This window comes from Solanum dulcamara, chromosome 4 (genome assembly GCF_947179165.1).
Source record: "Solanum dulcamara chromosome 4, daSolDulc1.2, whole genome shotgun sequence".
NCBI lineage: Eukaryota > Viridiplantae > Streptophyta > Magnoliopsida > Solanales > Solanaceae > Solanum > Solanum dulcamara.
Window position 1 is genome coordinate 2,740,000 of NC_077240.1, and position 21,769 is coordinate 2,761,768.

The following is a 21,769-nucleotide window of genomic DNA, read 5'->3' on the forward strand; positions in this document are numbered from 1 at the left end:
ATTTTTTCGTCACTTTAAAAATATAATTTAAAATTATTATTATTTTTCACTACGAAGAATGCACAAAATTAAATGATAATATGATTTTTTTTCCTTTAAAAATACAATACATTACATAATAATTTAAATACAAGATAACAATACAATACATAACATAATAATTTTAAAAATTACAACAATAATTTAGTAATCCGATAGGTCATTCTAGATTCACCAATATTCGGAAAAAAATTAGTGTATGATCCAAATAAATGCTCACTTTGAACTCCATAATGCATTAATAGAGTATTTATGAGAGTAACGTAATAATCTTGAAACTTAAATATTTATGTAATGTTTATGTAATTGTATTTCATTAATGACTTCACTTTTATTTGAATTATCCACTAATACGTATAATATATAATGTTTGCTTGCAATTTATATTATTTTGAAATTTAGAATAAAATATAATTTTATATTAATTAAAAAATTGAAAAGAATAAAGTTTTATATACATAAAGATTACATGAGGTGATTATTTGAAAAAAGAAGAAACGATTTATATTATGAAATAAGAAAATATATTGAAGAGAGAAGATAATTCCTTTTAGAGAGTAAAATAGAGAATTGGATTAAAATTGATTGTCTCCAAATATAGAAAACTCTATATTTGAAGAGTAAAATAGAGAATAAGGTTGGAGTCCTAACAAAGATTAGTTACTGATTTATGAAGTCTTAGAAAGTCAAAGTTGAGAAAATAAAAAGACAAATTATAGGAATGGTAGAAGTTAATATATGATTTACTAGCATTTATGAGAACTTATAAAATTCAAAATGCTGGTAATGTAGTCAAAGATTACATGAATCCTTGTCAATTGGTAATTCTTTGCCATTTATTTATGTTGGAGCTCTATATAACATCATTAAATAAAGAACTTTTTTATGATGAACAGAATTAATAGCCCTTTCAACAAATTATAAGGTCAGATGCCTGTTTTTTTTAACCTTTTATAAAGTCTATATGCAATGTTGGCTCATTGTTGATAATTTGAACTGTGTTTCGTTTGTTACTTTTGATAGTTCAATTTATTTCTTTACTGAATTAAGATCTGATGTTATAAAGTTTACCTCAGTAACATGGCTGGATTCCCCTCTCTGCAGCCCTTTTTTTTTTAATAATTATTTTCTCATATAAAGTTTTCCACAATAAAAAGTCTTACTTTTTAAATTCAATATCAAGTTAAAATCAGACAAATAAATTGAAACGGAATATGATAGATATGATATCAGTCATTGCTTAGATAGAACTGAATCTACACTTTTAGGAGTAATTAAAGACTATTTTTTTTGTGGTTTTTTTTTAAATGAAAGGAAATTATAAGAGAAAAAATTGGAGTCAAACATAGAAGTCCACCTGACCAAATTCATATTTTAAGGAATATATTTCTTTGGAAAAAGGACTAGTAAAGCTGCTCTAGAACAAAGATAGATCTGCTCACATAGAACCGTGGAAAATTCAAATATTTGACAGATCAATTTGGCAGTACTAAACTCCGTTTCAATGCTTCCGTTTGACTTGACACAATTTAAAAAATAAATGAAGACTTATGAATATTGTGATCGTAAATTAAAGATATGTGTAGTCATTCAAATATTATTATCATAAACTTGTCACGTAGAATGTTGAAATTGAAAAACTTGCTAAATAATGAAAAGCGCCTTCTTTTTGGGACAGACAAAGTACTAATTAATTTGGTTGTTGTGGAGACAAATTCGACAAATTACTTATATATTTACTGCAGTAGACTAAAATAGCTAGAAACGTACACACAACTCTGCATTCAAGAATAACTTTTGACATCCACATTATTCCTCTATGAATTCATTGTGTTCTTGATGAACTAGAGAAAATATTATCCCCTTTTTTAAAAAAACGATAAAATGGAGGGACCGATAAAGAGCATAGGCAAAACCAGAATTTAGAATGGGTGGATTTTCAAATGTATGTGATTATATTATACGTATATATTTAAATTATTTTGCATATATACATAGTTCGAGCTAAGAGACCACTAATTTTGTATGCTAGTACAACAGAAAGTGACATTGAAGTGTTGCAAGAGCATCAGAAAATGGCAGAAAAGCCTATGAGATTATGGAAGAAAGTAATGTACTTTGCTTATAGGAAACAAATAGCAAATAAATGGACGGATGAATTCAAAAAAGTGTGGCACATAGCAGGACCTGCTATTATAACTTCAGTTTCTGTATTCTCTTTGGACTGTATCACTGCTGCCTTTGCTGGTCAACTTGGAAATGCTGAGCTTGCTGCAGTCTCTGAAGTTCAAAATGTTCTACTAGGATTTGTAACTGGAATAATGGTATGTTACCATAAGTCCCTTAATAATGTTCGAGCTGAAAACAATGAATTCAGTTGAACTAACAAAACTTGCCTTAGATATGAATCTACTTATATATGATTGATTCACATTCTGCCTAATTGACTCGTTTCGTGTTAATGTCTTGAATATTAGTTAGGATTAGGAAGTGCACTCGAGACACTTTGTGGTCAAGCAGTTGGTGCAGGGGAATTCAACATGCTTGGAATTTACCTACAAAGATCATGGATTATCAGTATAGTGGCAGGATTGCTATTGACACCGACTTATGTGTTTGCGTCTCAAATACTGAAGCTCCTACATCAGGATCCAAAAATATCTGATCTATCTGGTAAATATGCAATTTGGATAATTCCTGAAATATTTGCAAGTGCGCTAAACTATCCCACAGAGAAGTTTCTTCAGGCTCAGAGCAAAGTTTGGTTCATGGCTTTTAGTTCAATGTTGACATTGGCAATTCATGTGTTGTTGAATTGGATTTTTGTGACAAAGTTGGGTATGGGCCTTGTTGGTGCTGCAATAGCTGGGAATATATCTTTCTGGATTTTGGTTGTGGCTAAGATTATTTATGTTGTCTGTGGTTGGCTTCCTGAGGCATGGACTGGTTTTTCATTTTTGGCTTTCAAGTCATTAACCCAATTCTTGAAGCTCTCAATTTCCTCAGCGGTAATGTTATGGTAAGTGTGGTGAATGACTACCAATTCCTATGTTGTTCAGACTCTCCGAAAATGATGTTGCACCCATGTCGAATCCTTCGAAAATGTACTACTTTTTGAAGGATCTGACATATACCGGTCGACGTATTTGAAGAGCTTCCAAATACACTCTGAATGCAATTTTTCTTTCTTTCTGATGAATGGATCTAATGATGGCAGTTTAGAGGTATGGTACTACACAGCAGTGATCTTAGTTGTAGGAGGCTTGAAGGATGCTGCAATTGCTGTTGACTCATTATCAATCTGGTAAAATATATTCCATGAATTCACTCTTAAGTACCTTTCATTCCGAGAAATCTTAGTAGTTCAATTGGTTGACTACCTAAACTTTCACCTTGTTGATGAGGGTTTGATTCTGCATTTCCCCATTTCCCCATACCCTATCCCCATTTCTTTCTTCTATTTTTTTTTTTAAAAAAAAAGTTTTGTTTTTAGCATTCTGAATCCTTAGTACTTTTTTGGCTATTGCAGCATGAATTTGCAAGTATGGGCACTAATGTTTGCCCTTGGTTTCACTATATCAGCCAGGTTAGCAGTTTCAAACATATATTTGTTTGGGGTTATTTTAGTAATTGATATTAGTACTTTGGCTAAATATTATGTTCCACATTTCAGTGTGAGAGTTTCAAATGAACTTGGGGCAGGAAATCCCAAAGGTGCAAAATTCACAATTGTAGTCAATGTCTTCATATCAACAATAGTTGGAACTGTTTTTTCAGTTATCATATTGGCCACAAAAACACAGTTTCCAAGAATGTTCTCAAATGAGCCAAAGGTTATAAGTGAGACATCCAAGTTGGGCTATATTCTTGCATTAACCATCCTCATTACCAGCATCCAAACTGTTCTCCATGGTATGTATTTTTATACCTCACATTAACAAAAAAAACACTTAAATTTTACCAACTATAACAGTAACGCCGCTAATTGTTTTATCCCCTATAACAGTAAAGTCAGATACTAAATGAATGAAACATCTTGTAGGGGTAGCAATTGGTGCAGGATGGCAGTTTCTAGTGGCCTTTGTAAACTTTGGATGTTACTATGGTTTGGGTTTGCCATTAGGAGCACTTCTTGGCTACAAGTTTAATCTTGGTGTACAGGGGGTATGGTATGGAATGCTTGGTGGCAGCTTGCTTCAAACAATCATCATACTTGTTATTATTGGTCGAACCAATTGGGACAAAGAGGTAATTGAGATCCAGTTTACTGTAATTCCCTGTAATAATGAAGTAGAACTAGCTATTTGAAAAATAAGATAGACAATGTACTAGGTTAAACTGTATTCATAGTGTAAAACTAAGAAATCACATGATTGCAGGCAGTTCAAGCTGAGATGAGGGTGAGGACATGGGGTGGATCAATGGAGGATCAGCAAGAATTGTGATGACGTGGTTTTTTTTGTTTTAATATATGATATGCTACCATTAATACTCAGTTTTAGGCCTTGCAAGGATAGTTCCATTTCTCCGCTAGCCGGGGACATGACTTCCAGCTGATAAACCTGATCTTGCTCCATTCGCTGAATCTGGAGATTTATACCCATGGATTAAAGACTGCCTTGACCCTGGGAATATAAGAAATCGAAGTATTTAGGAATTCGACGCTTATCATCTGCCAAACGCAAAAGAAATGAAAAACCAAATATGAAAAACTTTTGACATACCATCTTATCTTGAAAAGCTCACTGAGCAATTCAAGAAAATAAGTTTCTCTCCACTACCCAGAGAAAAAAGAAGTTCGCGGATGCATTGGTTTTCAAGTTAACAAAGTGTACTTATAGTTCTTTGGAAAAATTACACGGATAAGCAAACATATGCTAGTTAATTAGCTAACATAGCTATAATTTGAATTAATTATGGCTCACGGCAAACATCTAACTGTAATTACAATTTGAGTTTTGTATAATTTGTGCGATTATACAGTTGAGTTTTGTATAATTCGTGCAATTTATACAAACATTGTGCGTGAATCGAATTGTATAGCGAATTATACAAATGTTGTGCATGAACTGTATAGTGAAATATACAAATGTTATACAAAAACTGCAAATTGTATAGCAAATTATACAAAAGTATACAAATACTGCGCGAATCATACAAATATTGATATAACTATAACTACGAATTGTAATTAGCAAACTATAGCTATGAAGTATAATTAAAGTATTTTTGAGTAGTTATATGGGAAGATTTCCCTAATTCTTTTCCCACAAAAAATGAGGGAAGGCGTCATTTTCAACTCTCTTTTTCTCCATTTTTTTTGGCTAAACATTTACTCTAAACTTTTGTGTTAGACTTTGGTCACATGAATTACAGCATCTAATATGTGTTTCAATTGGCTCTTGGTTCAAACAGGTGACTAATTCATTTTTCTTATATGATGACAATGGATAATATTTTCCCTCTAAATATTCAAGAATTAGGCATAAATTACTAACACGACTCTGCGTCACTTGTATTCAAATTGGAGAGAAATTTCAAACTTCAATCAGATTTTGCATACGAAAATAGGCGGTCGTCAAAATTATAAAAAATATTGATCTGTTTGCTTTTTAGATTAAGCTAATTTATCAAATATTTCCTCTTATTGACCAATAATCTTCTCACTCTAAGAACTGCATATTACTGTATCTAAAAACGGACTTACCGGCAAATTGACATTGATTCTGGCAAGGTTTACATTACTACAGAGAGCTGGACAGTAGCAAATTAATATTAAAAAACTTGAATTATAAATATACAAGAACATATTATTGCATAGTTGAGCTAGCACTTGCAGCATATCCTACAGCTTTTTTTTTTTTTTTTTTTTTTTTTTTGGGGGGGGGGGGGGGGGGAATCAAATTGCAGCACTCCAATTATCTTGGAGTTCCAATCTTGTTTAGGCCAATTGTAAGGCTTCTTCGCGCTTTAAATCAAACACCTTGATAAGGACATCTTCCACAACCTACAAAAGTCCATTTTCTCATTAAGATAATGTGGTCATGCTAGAGCCATATGTGTTTGGCACAGCTTCATAGTTGGAAACATCACTTGGATTGGCAACACAAGAACTAGAGGGAAAAGGGGGAAAAAAGAAGCACAATAACAAATGCCTTATCTGTCATCATTTTTCTTAGTTTTTGGGAACCCGTATAAAAGTGGGGCCTAACCCTTAAGGGTGAGGTAATACATCTAAAAATCGATACTATTCCATTCCAAATCCTTCCCCGTACCTTCAAGGAAAATTGGGTATGTTCTATAATTTCACACGTGAGACTCTTTAGAAGTTGGACAGGTAAGGAAATTTCTTGTTGAGCAGGAAATTTTATTGATAAGACCTTTTCAATTGTAATCAGCCTTTCGATACAATCAAATAGAAAGCTCAAGGGCGCAGTGAAGTAAGACCAAGTTCATGAGCTTATCATCTTAGGTCGGAACAAGTTAATAGCCTTTCATGTCCTCATTTTCCCATGCACAGTGACAAACGGAAAGAGGGGGATGGGCTCTTTTTATTAACTCTTTAATATTTTCTGAAATTGATTCAAATGATAAAATTATTGATTAAGTTGCTAATTATGAACTAATGAACTAGCCCTTTATTGGAATGGGAAAATATAAGGTCTGTTGAGCACAAGTAAAATACAGAATACACATTATCAACTCTGCTGATTAGCTTGAATAAGGGAGTAATATAAGCAGGAAGTGCAACAATATTAACAGGTTCAGTAGAGTTACCTTATCGGGGGTGGATGCACCAGATGTCACCCCAACTGTAATAGGACCCTCTGGTAAGAAGTTCTCTTTCTCAACCAATTCACCATGCTGTCAAAATAAGGAGGGTATGAGAACCAAAATACTCTCTTCAAATTTAGTTGCAAATCACAGGGTGTAAGTCAGCTCACCATTAACTTGTAACTTATTTTGTTTCCAGGACCTATTCTCTGCTCACTGTCAATCCAGTATGAGGGAATCCCACGTTCCTCTGCAATCTCCTGTAGATGTGAAGTGTTACTTGAGTTCCAACCACCAACCACTAACATAAGATCCAGCTTTTGCTCAACCAGCTTATACATTGCATCTTGACGCTCCTGTTATAAGTAGGGATGATAAGTTATAGGTCAAGAAATAATGATATAAAGCAACAGAAGAAAGGAAAATACAAAAGGTCCTACAATGGTTTGGTAAGAAAGAATATATCCAATGTTCAGACCTTCATGCAACAAATTCTGTATTTTCTTAATCCAAAGAAAAATAATAGCAGATGACTTTTATAAAAGAAATAAATGAGGGCAGATGGGTGCACAAAGCATCCCGCATTTATGCAGCGTCTGGGGAAGGGCCGCACCCTAAGGGGAGTAATATAGACAGCCTACCCTAGTGCAAGCATTAGTGCCTGCTTCCACGGCTTGAACCCATGACCTATAGGTCACACGGAAACAACTTTGCCGTTGCTCCAAATCTCCCCTTCTTTTAAGAAAGAAATAGATAACAATAAATGACTCTAGAAGACCATGTCAAAAATCCATCCTTCTAGTGCCAGCAGCAAGAGAAACTTTGACATGTAATATTAGTGTCTAGTTAATCATGCCTAGCACGAACATGTCATGGTGTGTGCACATAGTACATCCACATATAGACAAAGCAATCTTAAGCATCAGAGTTATGTACAAAGGAGTGGGAAACCATGGATTATGGGGGAAAAGAAAAGGAAAGAAATGCAGGCTTTTTTTCATAACTGTAATTTCCATCAATTAGTCCCATCTAAATGGGAAGAGTACAAATTCTCCAACTTAACCATTGTTAGGAGAAGGCATTATCCACCCAAACATTGTGGTCATCTGTTAGCATGAGGTGAGAAGACCAAGACTTGTCCTAAATAGGGATCACTCGTCTCCACTCCCCCAACCACCTCCAATCAAAGAAATATGACTGTAATGTTAAACGAAAGACGAAGACTTAGTAGTTTGGGCTAGGAAATAAACAAATTACACTAGAGAGTAGACTGAATTTACCTTCTTCGACATGTTACATCACTTTTTGTAAAATTATATTATTAATTAGGTAATTAAAATCTAAAAAATGATATATGAACAGACGTACTGCTGAAGAAATTGAGGTTGACACTATGGGAGGAAAATAAATACCAAAAATGGATGTGCATCACACAGAATGATAGATATAGAAAATCGATTTGTAACAGACTATAACATTTAAGTCAGACTGTAATTGTCTAAAGGCAAAGAGGAAGAAAGGAACAGATGATGCAATAAACAAGCATATAACACGTCATCTGTATGTACAGTGAAATTTAGGGACTCGAGGATGTATGAGAACTTACTTGAGTTGCATCGCATATAGTGTTGAAACTAACGAAGTGGTTGTTAATATTTTCCACCCCATATCTTTGCATCATGGTCTTCTCGACCAACTTCCCTGTATATCAAAAGAAACCAAATCACTACATGATTGTAGTCCGGAGGAATTCTATAATAGGGAGCGATACTCTGAATATAATCTAACCAATATCTTCTGTTTCTCCCTTCAACATCGTAGTTTGGTTTGCGATACCAGCTTTCACAAGATCAACATCCGGATCAAACCCTTCAGAAACCGCATATTTAAATTTCTATACACAAAAATATTCACAGAAAATATCAGTATTAACGCAAAGTACTGCAACTGTAGACTGCAGGTCAAATAGACAACTCAGACAGAACCTGCATAAATGCCTCTTTGGTTGAGCTAGAACCATCAAGTTTGCCTCCAAGAATATAATCACAGACATAAGTTGCCTGTATCAAGGAAAAATTCCCATAGAATAAGCAAGATGAGATTCCAACTCATCATTTCAAGCAAAGAACACTTATGGTGTGAGGTTGAAATACCTCTGCCATGCTCTTCACAATGATGTATTTCCCAGCGAAGGATGCAGTCGCAACAGTTTCCTCATGAGCATATTTGCCGTGGATAATAGAGGTATATTCTCCCTTCTTGTGCTTTTCAACGGTGTTCCAAACCTGTACTAAGAATTATGAGGAACTCTAATATAGTTCAAATGACATAGAGGCGAACGATTCATGTTAGCAACTATATCACGAACCTTAGTCACCCACGGGCAGGTTGTATCAACAATTTGTACGTTTTTATCACTCAAAACCAACATTTCATCAACAGCAGCCCCAAAAGCGGGCAAAACCACAACATCATCCTTGTCAACAACATCAAAGTTTTTCTTCCCATCCTCAAGAGGAATGTTCTTAACTTCCATATCCTCTAGCCTCTGATCCAGACAAAATAATTTATCAGAATTTATACGAGATAAGATGAGAACACAAACAGACAACCGGCATCAACCAGAACATAGCCTGCCTAAAAAACTACAAAAAGCACAAAATGCAGAGGTGGTTATCAGAAATATACTTCAAATTAAGAATATTCACCAGCTATATATCCCATTTGAAAATTCTGCACCAGAAAATTAATTATACTGCTTTAGCTCTTCAGCATCAAGAATAACTTTAATCTTTCTTCTCACATATTCCTTCTCAATTTTCATGCCATTCAAGGTCTTTTTATGTCTAGAAGAAGGGAAACAGACAAACAAACCTATCGAAGAGGAATGGGGCACCAGAGAAAATCTACACATGATTTGAGGTAATAATTACATATCAAAGGGACTTCTTAAAAATCATCTATATGATCCCAGCATCCGAAAAAGTAGTAGAAGCCGGAACTCTTCTAGTGTAATTAGTCTCACATAAGACTGAAAGGCAATGTCTTAAAGCATGAGAGCAACAGTTCCTATCCTTATCTGTAACTTATTCTGAGTAAGCAGCTACTCCATTATATATACGAAACCACTAACAGCCTAAAAGTTGAGGCAAATTGAGGAAATTCCTAACACTACAAAGATATATGTAGAGTAAGGAAGAAGGAGCAAAATGATGTATACAATTTCACAGTCTTCCTCCTACAATAAAGAAAAACTGAAAATCTTGAAAAATGGCATGCACATCTGAGGATTATAAGCAGAAACCTTATTCACAGTGGGGTTGTGAATAATTTCATTGGTTATCCAAATCCTCTCTGTTGGAAACTGTTTCCTCGCTTCATAAGCAATCTGAACTGCACGCTCAACCCCCCAACAGAAACCATAGGACTCTGCAAGTTTTACGGTAACGTTTCCCCATGTATACTCATATCCATTCTCCTTCAATTTCTTTATGATATCACCTGAAATTCATGAGAACAAATGAATAAAAGATGTTATTTATCATCCAATTCGATATAAGAACTTTACAGTTTCTTGAAGAAAAGAAATCGGAAGACTTTTTACCCAAACAAGTTCTCTAATTTTTTCTATTGTTAAAAAAATTTCATGCCCAAGCCTTCTATATCTTTGAATCGCAAATAATTGATTATCGGTAACAGATCCTAAAGTAAGCATTTTAAGCAACTGAACTCCGTCCGATTCTAATTTTTGCTAAGTTTATGCTGTGAAATTGATATGGAGGCAAAAACTTACTAGTATACTCTCGATTCATGAGTTCAAGAGTAGCGTCTTTGTGTCCAAAACCTTTACGATTATAATTAGAACTTCTGGTCAAGTTCTTCCGAAAAACCTTAGCATCGAACTCTGACTCGGTAGTAGCCGACGAGGAAGGAACAGCTTCGCCGGCGGAGCATCTGACGACGGAGAAAGGTTTCGGCAACCGGAAAGTTCTAGTCTCCGGTAAGGAGAGGTCTGTGCGAGTGGATATACTTGAGAATTGGAGAGGAATAGCCATGGAAACACTGAGAAAATGAGGATGCGCACGTTAGCGAACTGCGTTTTGGCAGAGCAAAGTGGGTTAAGTTACTAATGGTGCGCGCAATTTATCCCTGCCGAGCTACTACATTTCATGACCACATGCTTTTCTCGTTTGTTTATATTTTTTTTGTTTTTTTACCCCTTATTCTATTTATACGTCATCCTTTCTAAAAATAAATAAAATGACATTATGCTTTCTGTTTTATTTTTTTGAATTATTAGCCTTAAAAATATATATTTAACTAATATTAAAAAATTAAATAAATAATTTATATTTATTAATTAAATTAATTAATCAAAATAAATTAATTTATGTTCATTGATTGAAAATTTGACTTAAAAATATTAAATAAGAATAAAATAATAAATTTATTTAGTTTTTTAATGTACATAAAATCTAAAATTATGACATATAAATAGAAACGAAGGAAATAGTTGATCGGTACTCTCTCAGTTTTAATTCATGTGTCACTTTTTTATTTTTTTGCGTGTCAAATAATTTGCATTTTATCGAGAATTTATCTTCATGAAATCTTCAAAAAAATTTGAAATAAAATTTATATATTTATAAATTACGTAAAAAATATTATAAATTATAATAATTAATAATTTAAAAATATATAAAAAAATTAACTTATTTAAATCTTAAAATTTAAAATGAGTCACGTAAATTGAATAAAGGGGTGTATTTAATTATTATGGTGGGGGGTTTGGGGGAGTTTGGCCTTACGCTTGAAGAGGATCCGTAAGTAAACCGGCACGTTGATACTGTCGAGCCTAATATGAAATCGGATGAAATATTTGTATTGGTTAAGTTTCTTTTTAACATATGAAAAGAATAATATTTTTAATATATTTTATTCTTAATAGTAATTATTTATTTTTAATGATTTAAATTAAATACCAATTAATGTAATTATTGTGATAAAATACGCTTTATAATCACATAATCTATATATAATATAAAGCTAGATTAAAAAAAAGTGATATGACAACTCTTTTTGGTCAAGAATTCTATTTATTTTTTTTATTTATTTTTTATTACTATACAAAAATAAATGTGTCAATTACTACTCCATTTATTCATATTCTTTAATATCAAAATTTAATTGTCTTTATTTTCATTACTCCCATGACTATTGATAATCAAAACTCCTAAATCATATTAATGGTCATATTCATGATATCACTTGGTATTCCATATTATGTGCTATAAATAGAGGCATAAGAAAATTTTGTTACAAAAGAAATAATCAAATTTATATGTATAATAAAGTTACGGATTAACTGAGTGAAGCAATTTTTTTTACTTATATAAGATTTGTTCATTTTATTGCAGATATTTTTTTTGTTAAATGAAAATTTTTCACTTTTTTTATGACATTCTTTTGATAAACAGATCGAACTTCAATCTAGCAATTTAGTGAGAAAATCTAAACAAGCTCCTGCAAGATTATTGACGGAAAGGTATAATCCTTTTTTATTTACATCTAATTCATATTTTTCTATTACATAAATTTTATTGTAAGAACTTAACAAGAGTTTCAAGTGATGTAAATTTTAGTATATTATGTCAATAAAAGTGTTGAATAAAAAGTTATGCAAATACAAAGATAAATCGTATAAAATCAAAAGGCTTAGTTAAGAAAGTTAAAAAATAAATATAGAAGAGGAAAGCTAGCTATTGAAAAAAAAAATACATAACGATGTAGGAAAAAAATAAGCCAAATCGTTGTGCAAATAAATTTTTCCGTCAAACTTTCCTAATGGCTATACTTTGACCTTTACATAAGTTTTTGTGATTGCTTTGTAGGGTAGGATGCTTATCTTACAAATTTTTATTGTTTTGTAGGATAGAAGATGCTCTTTAAATAACCATTATGATAAATATATTATAAGAAAATAATAATAATTTATATTTATATATAATAACAAAACTAGAAATATTTTTTTTTCATTAAATTTTCCTAATGGTTATACTTTCATCTTTATATAAGAAGATTGTGAGTTGATTTTATGAATTTTTTTAATGTTTAATGATTGAGATCGTAATAATGATGTATTATTTATTTATTTATTTTAGTTTTCAAGATTTCTCTTTCTTTTGTATTTTATATAAAGTTTTAATTATCGTAAATTTATAATTTCTTTTAATTCAAAATAGTAACTTATAATTTATAACTTTATTGGACATAATTATATAAAAAAAATTATTTTTTTTTGGCATTTACTTTCTTGAAAATGTCTAATTATAATTTTTTTCCATGAATTTTCAATTAGAAATCCTTCATGGTAAACTTTAAATAACAGTAAAATCAACAAAATAATATTTTGAGTCTCTTGAGTTTATCTTTATTATAACTCTATATTAAATATGTTAATTAACAGTTCATTCACCTTCTTTAATGCAAAACTTAATCGTATTTATTTTCATAGCTATCATAATTTTTATTATCATAACCCCTAAAATAATTAATAGTTATATTCATGACATTATTTTGTATTCATATTATAGTCCTATAAACAGAAGCATTGTAAGACTTTGTAGAAATGATCACATTAGCCTATTAATTTCATATTTTTTATTTTTATTCTTTAATGATTCAGACTGTAAGAATAGTGTTTAATTATTTATTTACTTTTTGTGGTCCTCTTTATAATTTCTCTTTATTTTGTATTTTGTATAAATTACTTCCTATAAATAGAAGTATTGTAAGACTTTGTAGAAATGAGCATGTTAGCCTATTAATTTTGTATTTTTTCCTTTTTTATTTTTTAATGATTAAGATTATAAGAATAATGTTGCATTATTTTTTTTATGTAGTTCTCTTTATGATTTCTCTTATTTCGTTTTTTTACATAAAAAAAATATTATTGTAAGTTTATATTTTCTTTTGGTCCATAATAGTAACTTATGACTTTGTTGGGAGTCATCTAATTACTAACCAAACATTTTTTTCTCTATGAAATCAATTACATGTCTGGATAAATATATATTGATATCTTATCGTCTTTCATAATAGTGCGAAGCGCAAACAAATTCACCAGTGGATAAATAAGAGCGAAAGAGGGAGTAATTATTACTTTCAGAATTGTAATAATTCACTAGTAGTAAATGTTTTTGTAATTAATTGTTAGTGTGACATTTTAATATTAATAAAAACATATCATATGTCACGTTATGATCATGTTTTGTCCATTGGTGCATTTGTGCATGTTTACTCTCATCAATGATGGTAGAATATGGTCATTAGTTGTTAGTAATTTTTGTAACCACCAATTCTTCATTTCACCATTAGTTTATCTCTTTATTCTTGTAACTTATGTAACCTTTGGCCATTCATTTAGCCAATTTACTATCCATAATCTTCCTATTCATTGCAAGGAAGAATTCATTGCTTATAAATAATGATGGATTTGTGTACAAGATATGAATAAGAGAAAAGAGTGTAAGAAAAAGTGAGAAGGTTATATTGTGTTTATATTGAGGTTAATGTAATGAAAGAGAGAGTTGAGACAAAGAAATTATTCTAAGTCTTCAACTATATTCACTATACAAAAGAGAGTATTTATATGTTGAAGGAAAATGTTCTTTATTTGAAACTTTGAACTCTTCAACTAATCTAGAGTTGCTTGAGTTGTACAAATTTGTTGGGTTGTTGTATCCTGAAGGGGAAAAGTTAAAAATATTACTGCTGGATCGGTGTAGATTATGCCGTAGTGAGTTTGAATCTCTTTAAAGAGAGCGAGATATCCACGATTTTTTATTTATTTTATTTTTAACTATAATACATTGTAATTGTGGTATATTACACCAACATTAATAATTGAAAAAATTTGTAAGTCCACCCAAAAAAATTTGACTTCCTAACCAGTATTGACTATATTGTGTCATTATGTTTTGTTATGGAGGAAGTGTTCAAAAATATTAGGTTCTCACACTAATTCATTTTGCCGTATTTAAGGTGTGTTTATAATAGAAATTATTTTCCAATTTTTCATTTGATTTGGTAAAATATATTTCAAAAATATTTTTTCCTGAGAAAATAAACTTTTTAAAAATATTTTTTTTAATAATAATAATAATAGCAAATCAAACTAGTGACATTCCACGACATTATTTTACTTCTTACCCTAAATTTAGAATGAGTATATGGTGCAAAGAATAAGAGCTCATTTTGATTGACTTATAAGTTGTTTGTAAGTTATTTTCAGTCTTTTTGAATGATTGATCGATCAATTTAAAGTTATTTTGTGCTTAAAATAAACTCAAAAAGTAATTGAGTTTGTTTGACATAACTTATTTAAAACTACTTATAAGTCAAAAAAATAAATTGGATTATCCAACTTATTATTTTTTTTAGCTTATAAAACTTTATAAGTTATTTAAAATAAATTAAGTCTCCTGTGTTTTGTTTCCACCACGGATGTTGGAACTTTCGTATTCACGGTGATCTGGAGCTTTCTTATTTTTTTTTAGAGGCTACAAAAGAATTGGGGATACAGAAATTTAGGAACGGAGTACTTAAGAAAATAATTGATGGTTGTACAAGTCTTGTTGTGGATTCAAGTGAGGACAAGATCAACGATGGTGACATCCAAACTTGTCGGAGAGATCTAAGCCGTTGTTTTTTTCAATAAGATTATGTCTCAAATCAGTGGATGCCACGTGTTTAGGTACTTTTGGTCCTCATACGAGATCAATATTTTATTTCCCGAGAAGGACTACTCCTCGTTTCCATTTTATGATTTAAAGATTCAAACAAATTTATTTTTTATTATAATTTTTTTATATATCATTTAATTATTTTAAATTATTAATTATTGTGATATATAATATTTTTTATGTAATTTTAAAATATATAAATTTTATTTTTAAAAAATTGAAAATTTCATAAGCAAATTCTCGATCAAATTTAAAATGTTTAACTTTCAAAAAAACTAAAAATGTCACATAATTAAAACAGAGGAAGTAATATAAGTGGACGTTATATGCTTAGTGGTAAAATTTGAAAAAATAATTTTTATGTTTAAAGTTAGGGGCCGTTTGATAAAGTGTGTTAGCAAAAATAATGCATGTATTAAATCTGTATATTAGTAGTATTTTGTTTGATACACTTTTTCAAGATATGTATAACTAATGCAAACATTAGTTGAAGGAAAATATTTTATTTATAAACTCAAAATTTCTTGAATCTCACTAGAAGAACTCTTTTGATCTTTCTAATCTATATATTCTTGTGTGTTTTTGTGTATTGAAAATAATCTAACAACATCCATATTTATTTTAGTAAGAAATCAAATTAAATTAGTACTAGAAAACTTATTCCTATATAAATTAGGACAAACAAATTCTAATTAGACATGAATTAAATAAATAATAAAATAAGAAATCATAAACAACTTAGGATTCTTACTCCAACTTTTAATTATTATTCCAACACTAGTTATATACTCTATTGTGTATTAGGGCTTGCATTACTAATTCCATGAATTTATAGGTATTAGTAATGCAAGCATTTTAACACCTGCATTAGATTAGCTAATGACAAAAATACCCTCAAAGCCCTTTTAAAAGTGTACAAAGAAAAAATGTGTGAAGGATATTTTTGTAAACAACTATTTTCTAATAAAATTTATGCAAGACTTGTTATTTCTAATACATCAAACCAAATGATGTATAAGAAATTTTGATGTATAAGAAATAATGCACGCATAAGTAATGCAAGTATTACTAATGCAAATATTACTAATACATCCTATTTAACATTATTTTTATACACTTTATCAAACGAATCCTTAGTTCTTTTGACCCATTAATTAAATAATAGAGACATTTTGGAAAGAAACTTTATCAAATTATTAAGATATTTTTATTTAATTTTGCATAGTTTAATTATTTTTTTTGACTTTTTTACGTAAAATCTATGAATTCTTAGACTTCCACATTTTATTTTATTTTTTGTAATTTTTGATAAAAAAAATTTAAAAAATACTATAGCCTATTTATGATAAAGGAACTCTTCAATTTAATATTTCACTTGATTTCAAACACTAATTTGAACTAGAACTTGAATGAATTTCAATTGATTGATAAGTATAAAATCAACCAATAAAGTGAAGAAAAACGAAAGAAATGAGGAATTATGGAAGGGAAGGGGAATATAATTTAGAATTTATTTTTTTTTAAAAAAACTTGGAAATAAATCTCTCAAATTGTCCAAAAAATTAAAACAAATAATTGGTGAATTAAGGTTTAGGGCTTTCATCAACGAAGCGCCCCCATTTTCATCGTCATGGACCGGCGGGAGCCGGAAAAACCCGATGTCCTTCCTTCTACTGCTTTGGCATATCTTGATCGGAACTACTGGTGAGTGAGTTGCAGAATGTTAATTCTTCAGAACAATTCGGTTTCTCCTTTTAATCTCCTTTTCACATTTCAGGGATAAGAGATTCGCTCAAGAGGAACACTACGAATGGTTCAAAGATTATTCACACTTCCGTCACATTGTTCTTCAACACATCAAACCTCAATCTTCTGTACATTTCTCTCTCTCCCTCTTGGTCTAATTCAATCTACCAAGTATTGATGTTGAAAATAAGGGAGAATTTATTGTATAAGTGGAACTTAGTTTTAGCTGAGGTGACAGGTGTTGGAGCTAGGATGTGGAAATTCCCAGTTGTGTGAGGAATTATATAGAGATGGCATTACTGAATTGACCTGCATTGATTTGTCCCCTATTGCAGTGGAGAAGATGAAACAAAGATTGATAAACAAGGGATACAAAGGTATGAGAGACTTTCTACTTGTTCAAATTTATGCTATTTGATTGGTTGCTTTAGTTTATGGTTAGCTGTTATAGAACAAATTGGTTCGTCTTTTTGCTGTATGATTGCCTTAGAGTATGATTCTGTTTGACATGTGACTATTTTATATACAGAAGTCCACCCCCCTCTTAGAGCTGGACATGATTAACTATTTTCCTCGTACGTTAACGCAAAGAGAGGAGGTTACCAACTACTAATGTAATTCCATCTTAACTACTAGGAAGGAGAAGGAAAGGAGAGGATCACTACCTCCTGCTTTTTTTTTTTCACTCAAATTTCCTACAGTCTTCTTCAAATTGATTATCTATTTTCTTTATGAGTTGATCAGCGAAGTCTAATGATTTTTGGACTTTCCTTTGGTTTCATTGGATTTTGACCAATGGAACTGTAAAACTAAAAGATACTTCATTAGCTAGAGTGGTTTGTGATGGATGATCCTTCGTATTAAGATTGAGGTCACAGGTTTGGACCTAGGATCTCATTTGCTTGCCCACTCTAAATAAATTATTCATCGACACCCAAAAGAAAAGACAAATTTTACCAATGATGGCATGTAGAAGTTAGGAGGAGTTCTCGAGTAAAAATAATATCTTCTAAGAGAGAAAAAGGAGCAAGAAGATGCTAACAGTCAGGTTATTTTTGAAAGTTGATGGTAACTTATATGTGCATGGCTGCATTATAGATGAGCTCGTCCAACCCTTGGCTCTAAGCTGCCCGAATATTCTGTCTAATAATTCGCTTGCTGGTTGAGATAGAGTCTTCCCAATTTTCATGCTTATGAAATGCTCTGTGCGAAGTCAAAAATAGGTTTGACCAGGAATTTCGATGGCAGCTTAGCCAACATTTATCTGTCATTCAGATTAGATGATAGAGATTTGTGTTTTATAAGAATATTCATTTTTTTAGTATCCCGTCCAGAGTTTAAGCGTAATTTTGTCTACAAAAACTTAAACAAGAGTATTCGCATTTGATAATTCCAAGTAAAAGAGTTCAATTGTATTGGATAAAAGAAGGCTAACTCATAACAAAAGTAATATGTCTGAGAAATTAAGGGTGTTGAGATGCTCCACTGCTGATGTTCTATGTTATCAATGTCGACAGAAATAAAAGTGCTGGAAGCTGATATGCTAGACCTGCCTTTTGAAGATGGATGTTTTGATGTGGTTATAGAGAAAGGCACAATGGTATTATTAGAAGTTTTATTTTGCATGTACTACCTAGTGCAGTACTGGCTGCCAATCATTTTTCCTTTTCAAATGATCAGCTAATTATATGTAAGTTTTTGAACTTCGTTATTAAAAACACATATTATTTGAACTTGAAGGATGTCTTATTCGTGGACAGTGGTGACCCTTGGAATCCACACCCTGCGACAGTGGAGAAGGTGATGAAAATGCTTCACGAAATTCATAGAGTTCTGAAACCTGAGGGCATATTTATATCGATCACATTTGGCCAGGTAGTAAGTGCAATTTTTGGTTTATTTTTGTAATTTGCAAACATTAAGAGCAGATGACTTAACCAACACCTTATGTCAGCAGCATGACTTAACCAATACCTTATGTCCTTTCTATCAATTCCTTTACTCAAAGCCTGTTTTTTCCTAATTCTGTTTCTTAATGCTTCTAAATTGCTTCATTTTGTTTTTATTGGCCAGCCACACTTCAGGCGTCGGTTCTTTAGTCATCCTGAGTTTACCTGGTCTGTTGAGTATAATACTTTTGGAGAAACATTCCACTACTTTTTCTACATCTTGAAAAAGGTAAGTCACAGGTCCAGAAAAGTTGTCTCACTCCACATGATGTTGGCCTGTATGATTTTTCCTCAGACCTGTTAAACCTAAAGAAAATACGGATTTTAAATTGGTTCAATACCAAGTTAGATACTGAATGCAAATACTAAACTAATACAGGCACAAAGATCATCAGAGAGCGAGGAGTGCGGGGAAAAAAATCGTATTCCATCAATATCTCTATACCATGACGAATTAGAGGGTGAAGACTTTTTATTCAGAACCAACATTGATGAGATGGAAAGCTAGAAGTGAAATATATATTGTGACTCCACTTAGCACCCTGTATTGCTTTATTTCTTTTGTTATAGGACTCAGATTCTACATTAAATGTCATCTTTCCATCACTATGTTCATTAGTTAATTTCATTTTTAAGAATTTGGCTGACAGACAGAAAATAATTAATTGATATCACTAGAGGAAAGGGTTGAACCTTCGACCTTGTGGTTAACAGCCACACGCCCTAACCAACCGTGCTACTCTAGCTTCTTGTTATTGCCATCGTTTGAGGATAGTATAACAAGTTTTAATATAGCAAGTTGTTACATAAAAATATAGTGAGGTGTATTAGCAGACCTACTCAAGTTGTATTACTATTTACCTGTTATTCAACACAAAATTAAGCAAAATTACAGGTTAATTGTTATGTTCCTCCTTGCTTATATATTCTTAATTCTCTTGGCCATGCAATGGACATTGAAAAATGGTTAATTTTTGTTCTTCCATTTCTTAGTTCTAATGGCTAAAATTATTTCTTGATTCTATTCATTTATTCATTTGTTTGGTAGCTAGATAAGAAACAAGTATTCATGTATTAATTTTCGTATAACTTATACAACGTTTGTTAGGTAGGTAGAAAATAATTATAAAATTAATACTATGTTTGGTTGACAATTTAAAAACGTGCATAACTAATATATGTATAAATCATGATGAAATCTATGTATTATTTTATGCAAAATAGAAGGTCGAATAATTAATACATAAATATCTAATCCTTGAATAACTAATACATATATAAAATAATACATAAATTCACTCATAATTAATTTCTACATTACTAATACCTGCATAATTTTAATCAGCTATCAAACGAGCCCTCAATTCACAGCATCAGAGGCTAGAAGGACTTTTAATCTACTAGTGGTCGCATATTTACAAATTTGTTATGTCGGGATTATGATATGTGTATTGAATAACGATATAATTATTTTATAAATATATATTTATTTGTCATTTTTTATTCATTCGACTAAAAATGAGATATATTTCATACGCGCGTAGCTTATATTTGATTTATACTAAATAAACTTTAATTTTCAATTTTGACTTTGACTTTCTTAAAAGACTTGGACGAAAACATTTGAAGAAAGGCACATATGTCATGTTATTATTTTGTTCAAGGATTGTTATTCCGTGTGAAATATAACACTCACTTTGTCTCAAAATAATTAGCATGTTACATTTTTTATAGTCAAACTGCTTAAATTTAGATCAATATTTTTGAATGTATATTTCATCATAATGATACAATATATATATTTTTTGCGAATTATAGTATTTTTATATAATTTTAAATATTTTAAATTTAATTTTAATATTAAATTAATTTAATTTAATATTAGCTTAAAAAATTGATCAAACTAAGTCTCAAAATAAAAAGTGATAACTACTATTAGACGGAGAGAGTACTATGATATAAAACTACTAGATAGACACGCTAGTAAAGACCCAATATATGTTACTTATTTGACTCAATTTATGTAACGCATATACAAAGAGTAAAACAAATTTTTAAAATGCTTTTTAGATATTTTAAGTTGTTAATTATTGTGTATAATATTTTTTTCATAATTTTCAAATAATATATGATACTTCCTTCGTGTAAATTTATGTGATACTAATAGAACTTAGAAAATCATTTATAATTTTTATGTCTTTTAAAATTTTAAGTTGTTAATTATTGCGATTTATAATACTCGTCATTTCAAATAATAGATGTTGCTTTCTTTGTCCCAATTATGTGATATTAATAGAATTTCGAGAGTCAACCAATTTTTTTTATATGTCTTTAAAATATTTTAAATTGCTTATTATATAAAATAATTCTAAAATTGCTAATTTTGGAGTTAATACTATTGCGATTCTGTCAAAAGTAAATATAAAACAATCTCATGATTTATTAGGAGATTATAATTCAATTGTAACCAACTCGCCATTAAGGCTTTGAAATAACCTTGACTAGATGCATGTATAT

At 30.8% G+C, this 21,769-nt stretch overlaps 2 protein-coding genes and 1 pseudogene across 2 annotated transcripts; 2 read left to right on the forward strand and 1 right to left on the reverse strand.

The window, feature by feature from the left end:
* Window positions 1-1,966: 1,966 nt before the first annotated feature.
* LOC129887519 (protein DETOXIFICATION 33-like) lies at window positions 1,967-4,484 on the forward strand (annotated as a pseudogene).
* A 1,245-nt stretch (window positions 4,485-5,729) lies between these two features.
* Window positions 5,730-11,023, reverse strand: LOC129885476 (4-hydroxy-3-methylbut-2-enyl diphosphate reductase, chloroplastic). The gene is made up of 10 exons (XM_055959761.1): window positions 10,607-11,023; window positions 10,118-10,314; window positions 9,182-9,361; window positions 8,967-9,098; window positions 8,799-8,873; window positions 8,602-8,707; window positions 8,420-8,514; window positions 6,984-7,169; window positions 6,817-6,903; window positions 5,730-6,046 (listed from the first exon to the last, which is right to left on the reverse strand). The coding sequence occupies exons 1-10, from the start codon at window positions 10,866-10,868 to the stop codon at window positions 5,981-5,983; spliced, it is 1,386 nt and encodes a 461-aa protein (XP_055815736.1). The 5' UTR covers window positions 10,869-11,023; the 3' UTR covers window positions 5,730-5,980.
* Window positions 11,024-17,093: 6,070 nt separating this feature from the next.
* LOC129885477 (uncharacterized) lies at window positions 17,094-20,158 on the forward strand. Its single transcript, XM_055959762.1, has 7 exons — window positions 17,094-17,261; window positions 17,335-17,431; window positions 17,542-17,680; window positions 18,821-18,903; window positions 19,044-19,178; window positions 19,377-19,481; window positions 19,632-20,158. Exons 1-7 carry the CDS (start codon window positions 17,188-17,190, stop codon window positions 19,758-19,760), a joined length of 762 nt encoding a protein of 253 aa, XP_055815737.1. The 5' UTR covers window positions 17,094-17,187; the 3' UTR covers window positions 19,761-20,158.
* Window positions 20,159-21,769: the final 1,611 nt, after the last annotated feature.

Excerpts from the sequence above, each read along its gene's own strand:
- LOC129885476 (XM_055959761.1), bottom strand. The coding sequence starts at position 10,868 with ATGGCTATTCCTCTCCAATTCTCAAGTATATCCACTCGCACAGACCTC. Across the intron at positions 10,315-10,606 it reads CATGAATCGAGAGTATACTA|GTGATATCATAAAGAAATTG; the intron begins GTAAGTTTTTGC and ends CATGAATTTCAG. Across the intron at positions 8,874-8,966 it reads TTGTGAAGAGCATGGCAGAG|GCAACTTATGTCTGTGATTA; the intron begins GTATTTCAACCT and ends TCCTTGATACAG.
- LOC129885477 (XM_055959762.1), top strand. The coding sequence starts at position 17,188 with ATGGACCGGCGGGAGCCGGAAAAACCCGATGTCCTTCCTTCTACTGCT. Across the intron at positions 19,179-19,376 it reads TATCGATCACATTTGGCCAG|CCACACTTCAGGCGTCGGTT; the intron begins GTAGTAAGTGCA and ends TTTATTGGCCAG. Across the intron at positions 19,482-19,631 it reads TTTTCTACATCTTGAAAAAG|GCACAAAGATCATCAGAGAG; the intron begins GTAAGTCACAGG and ends AAACTAATACAG.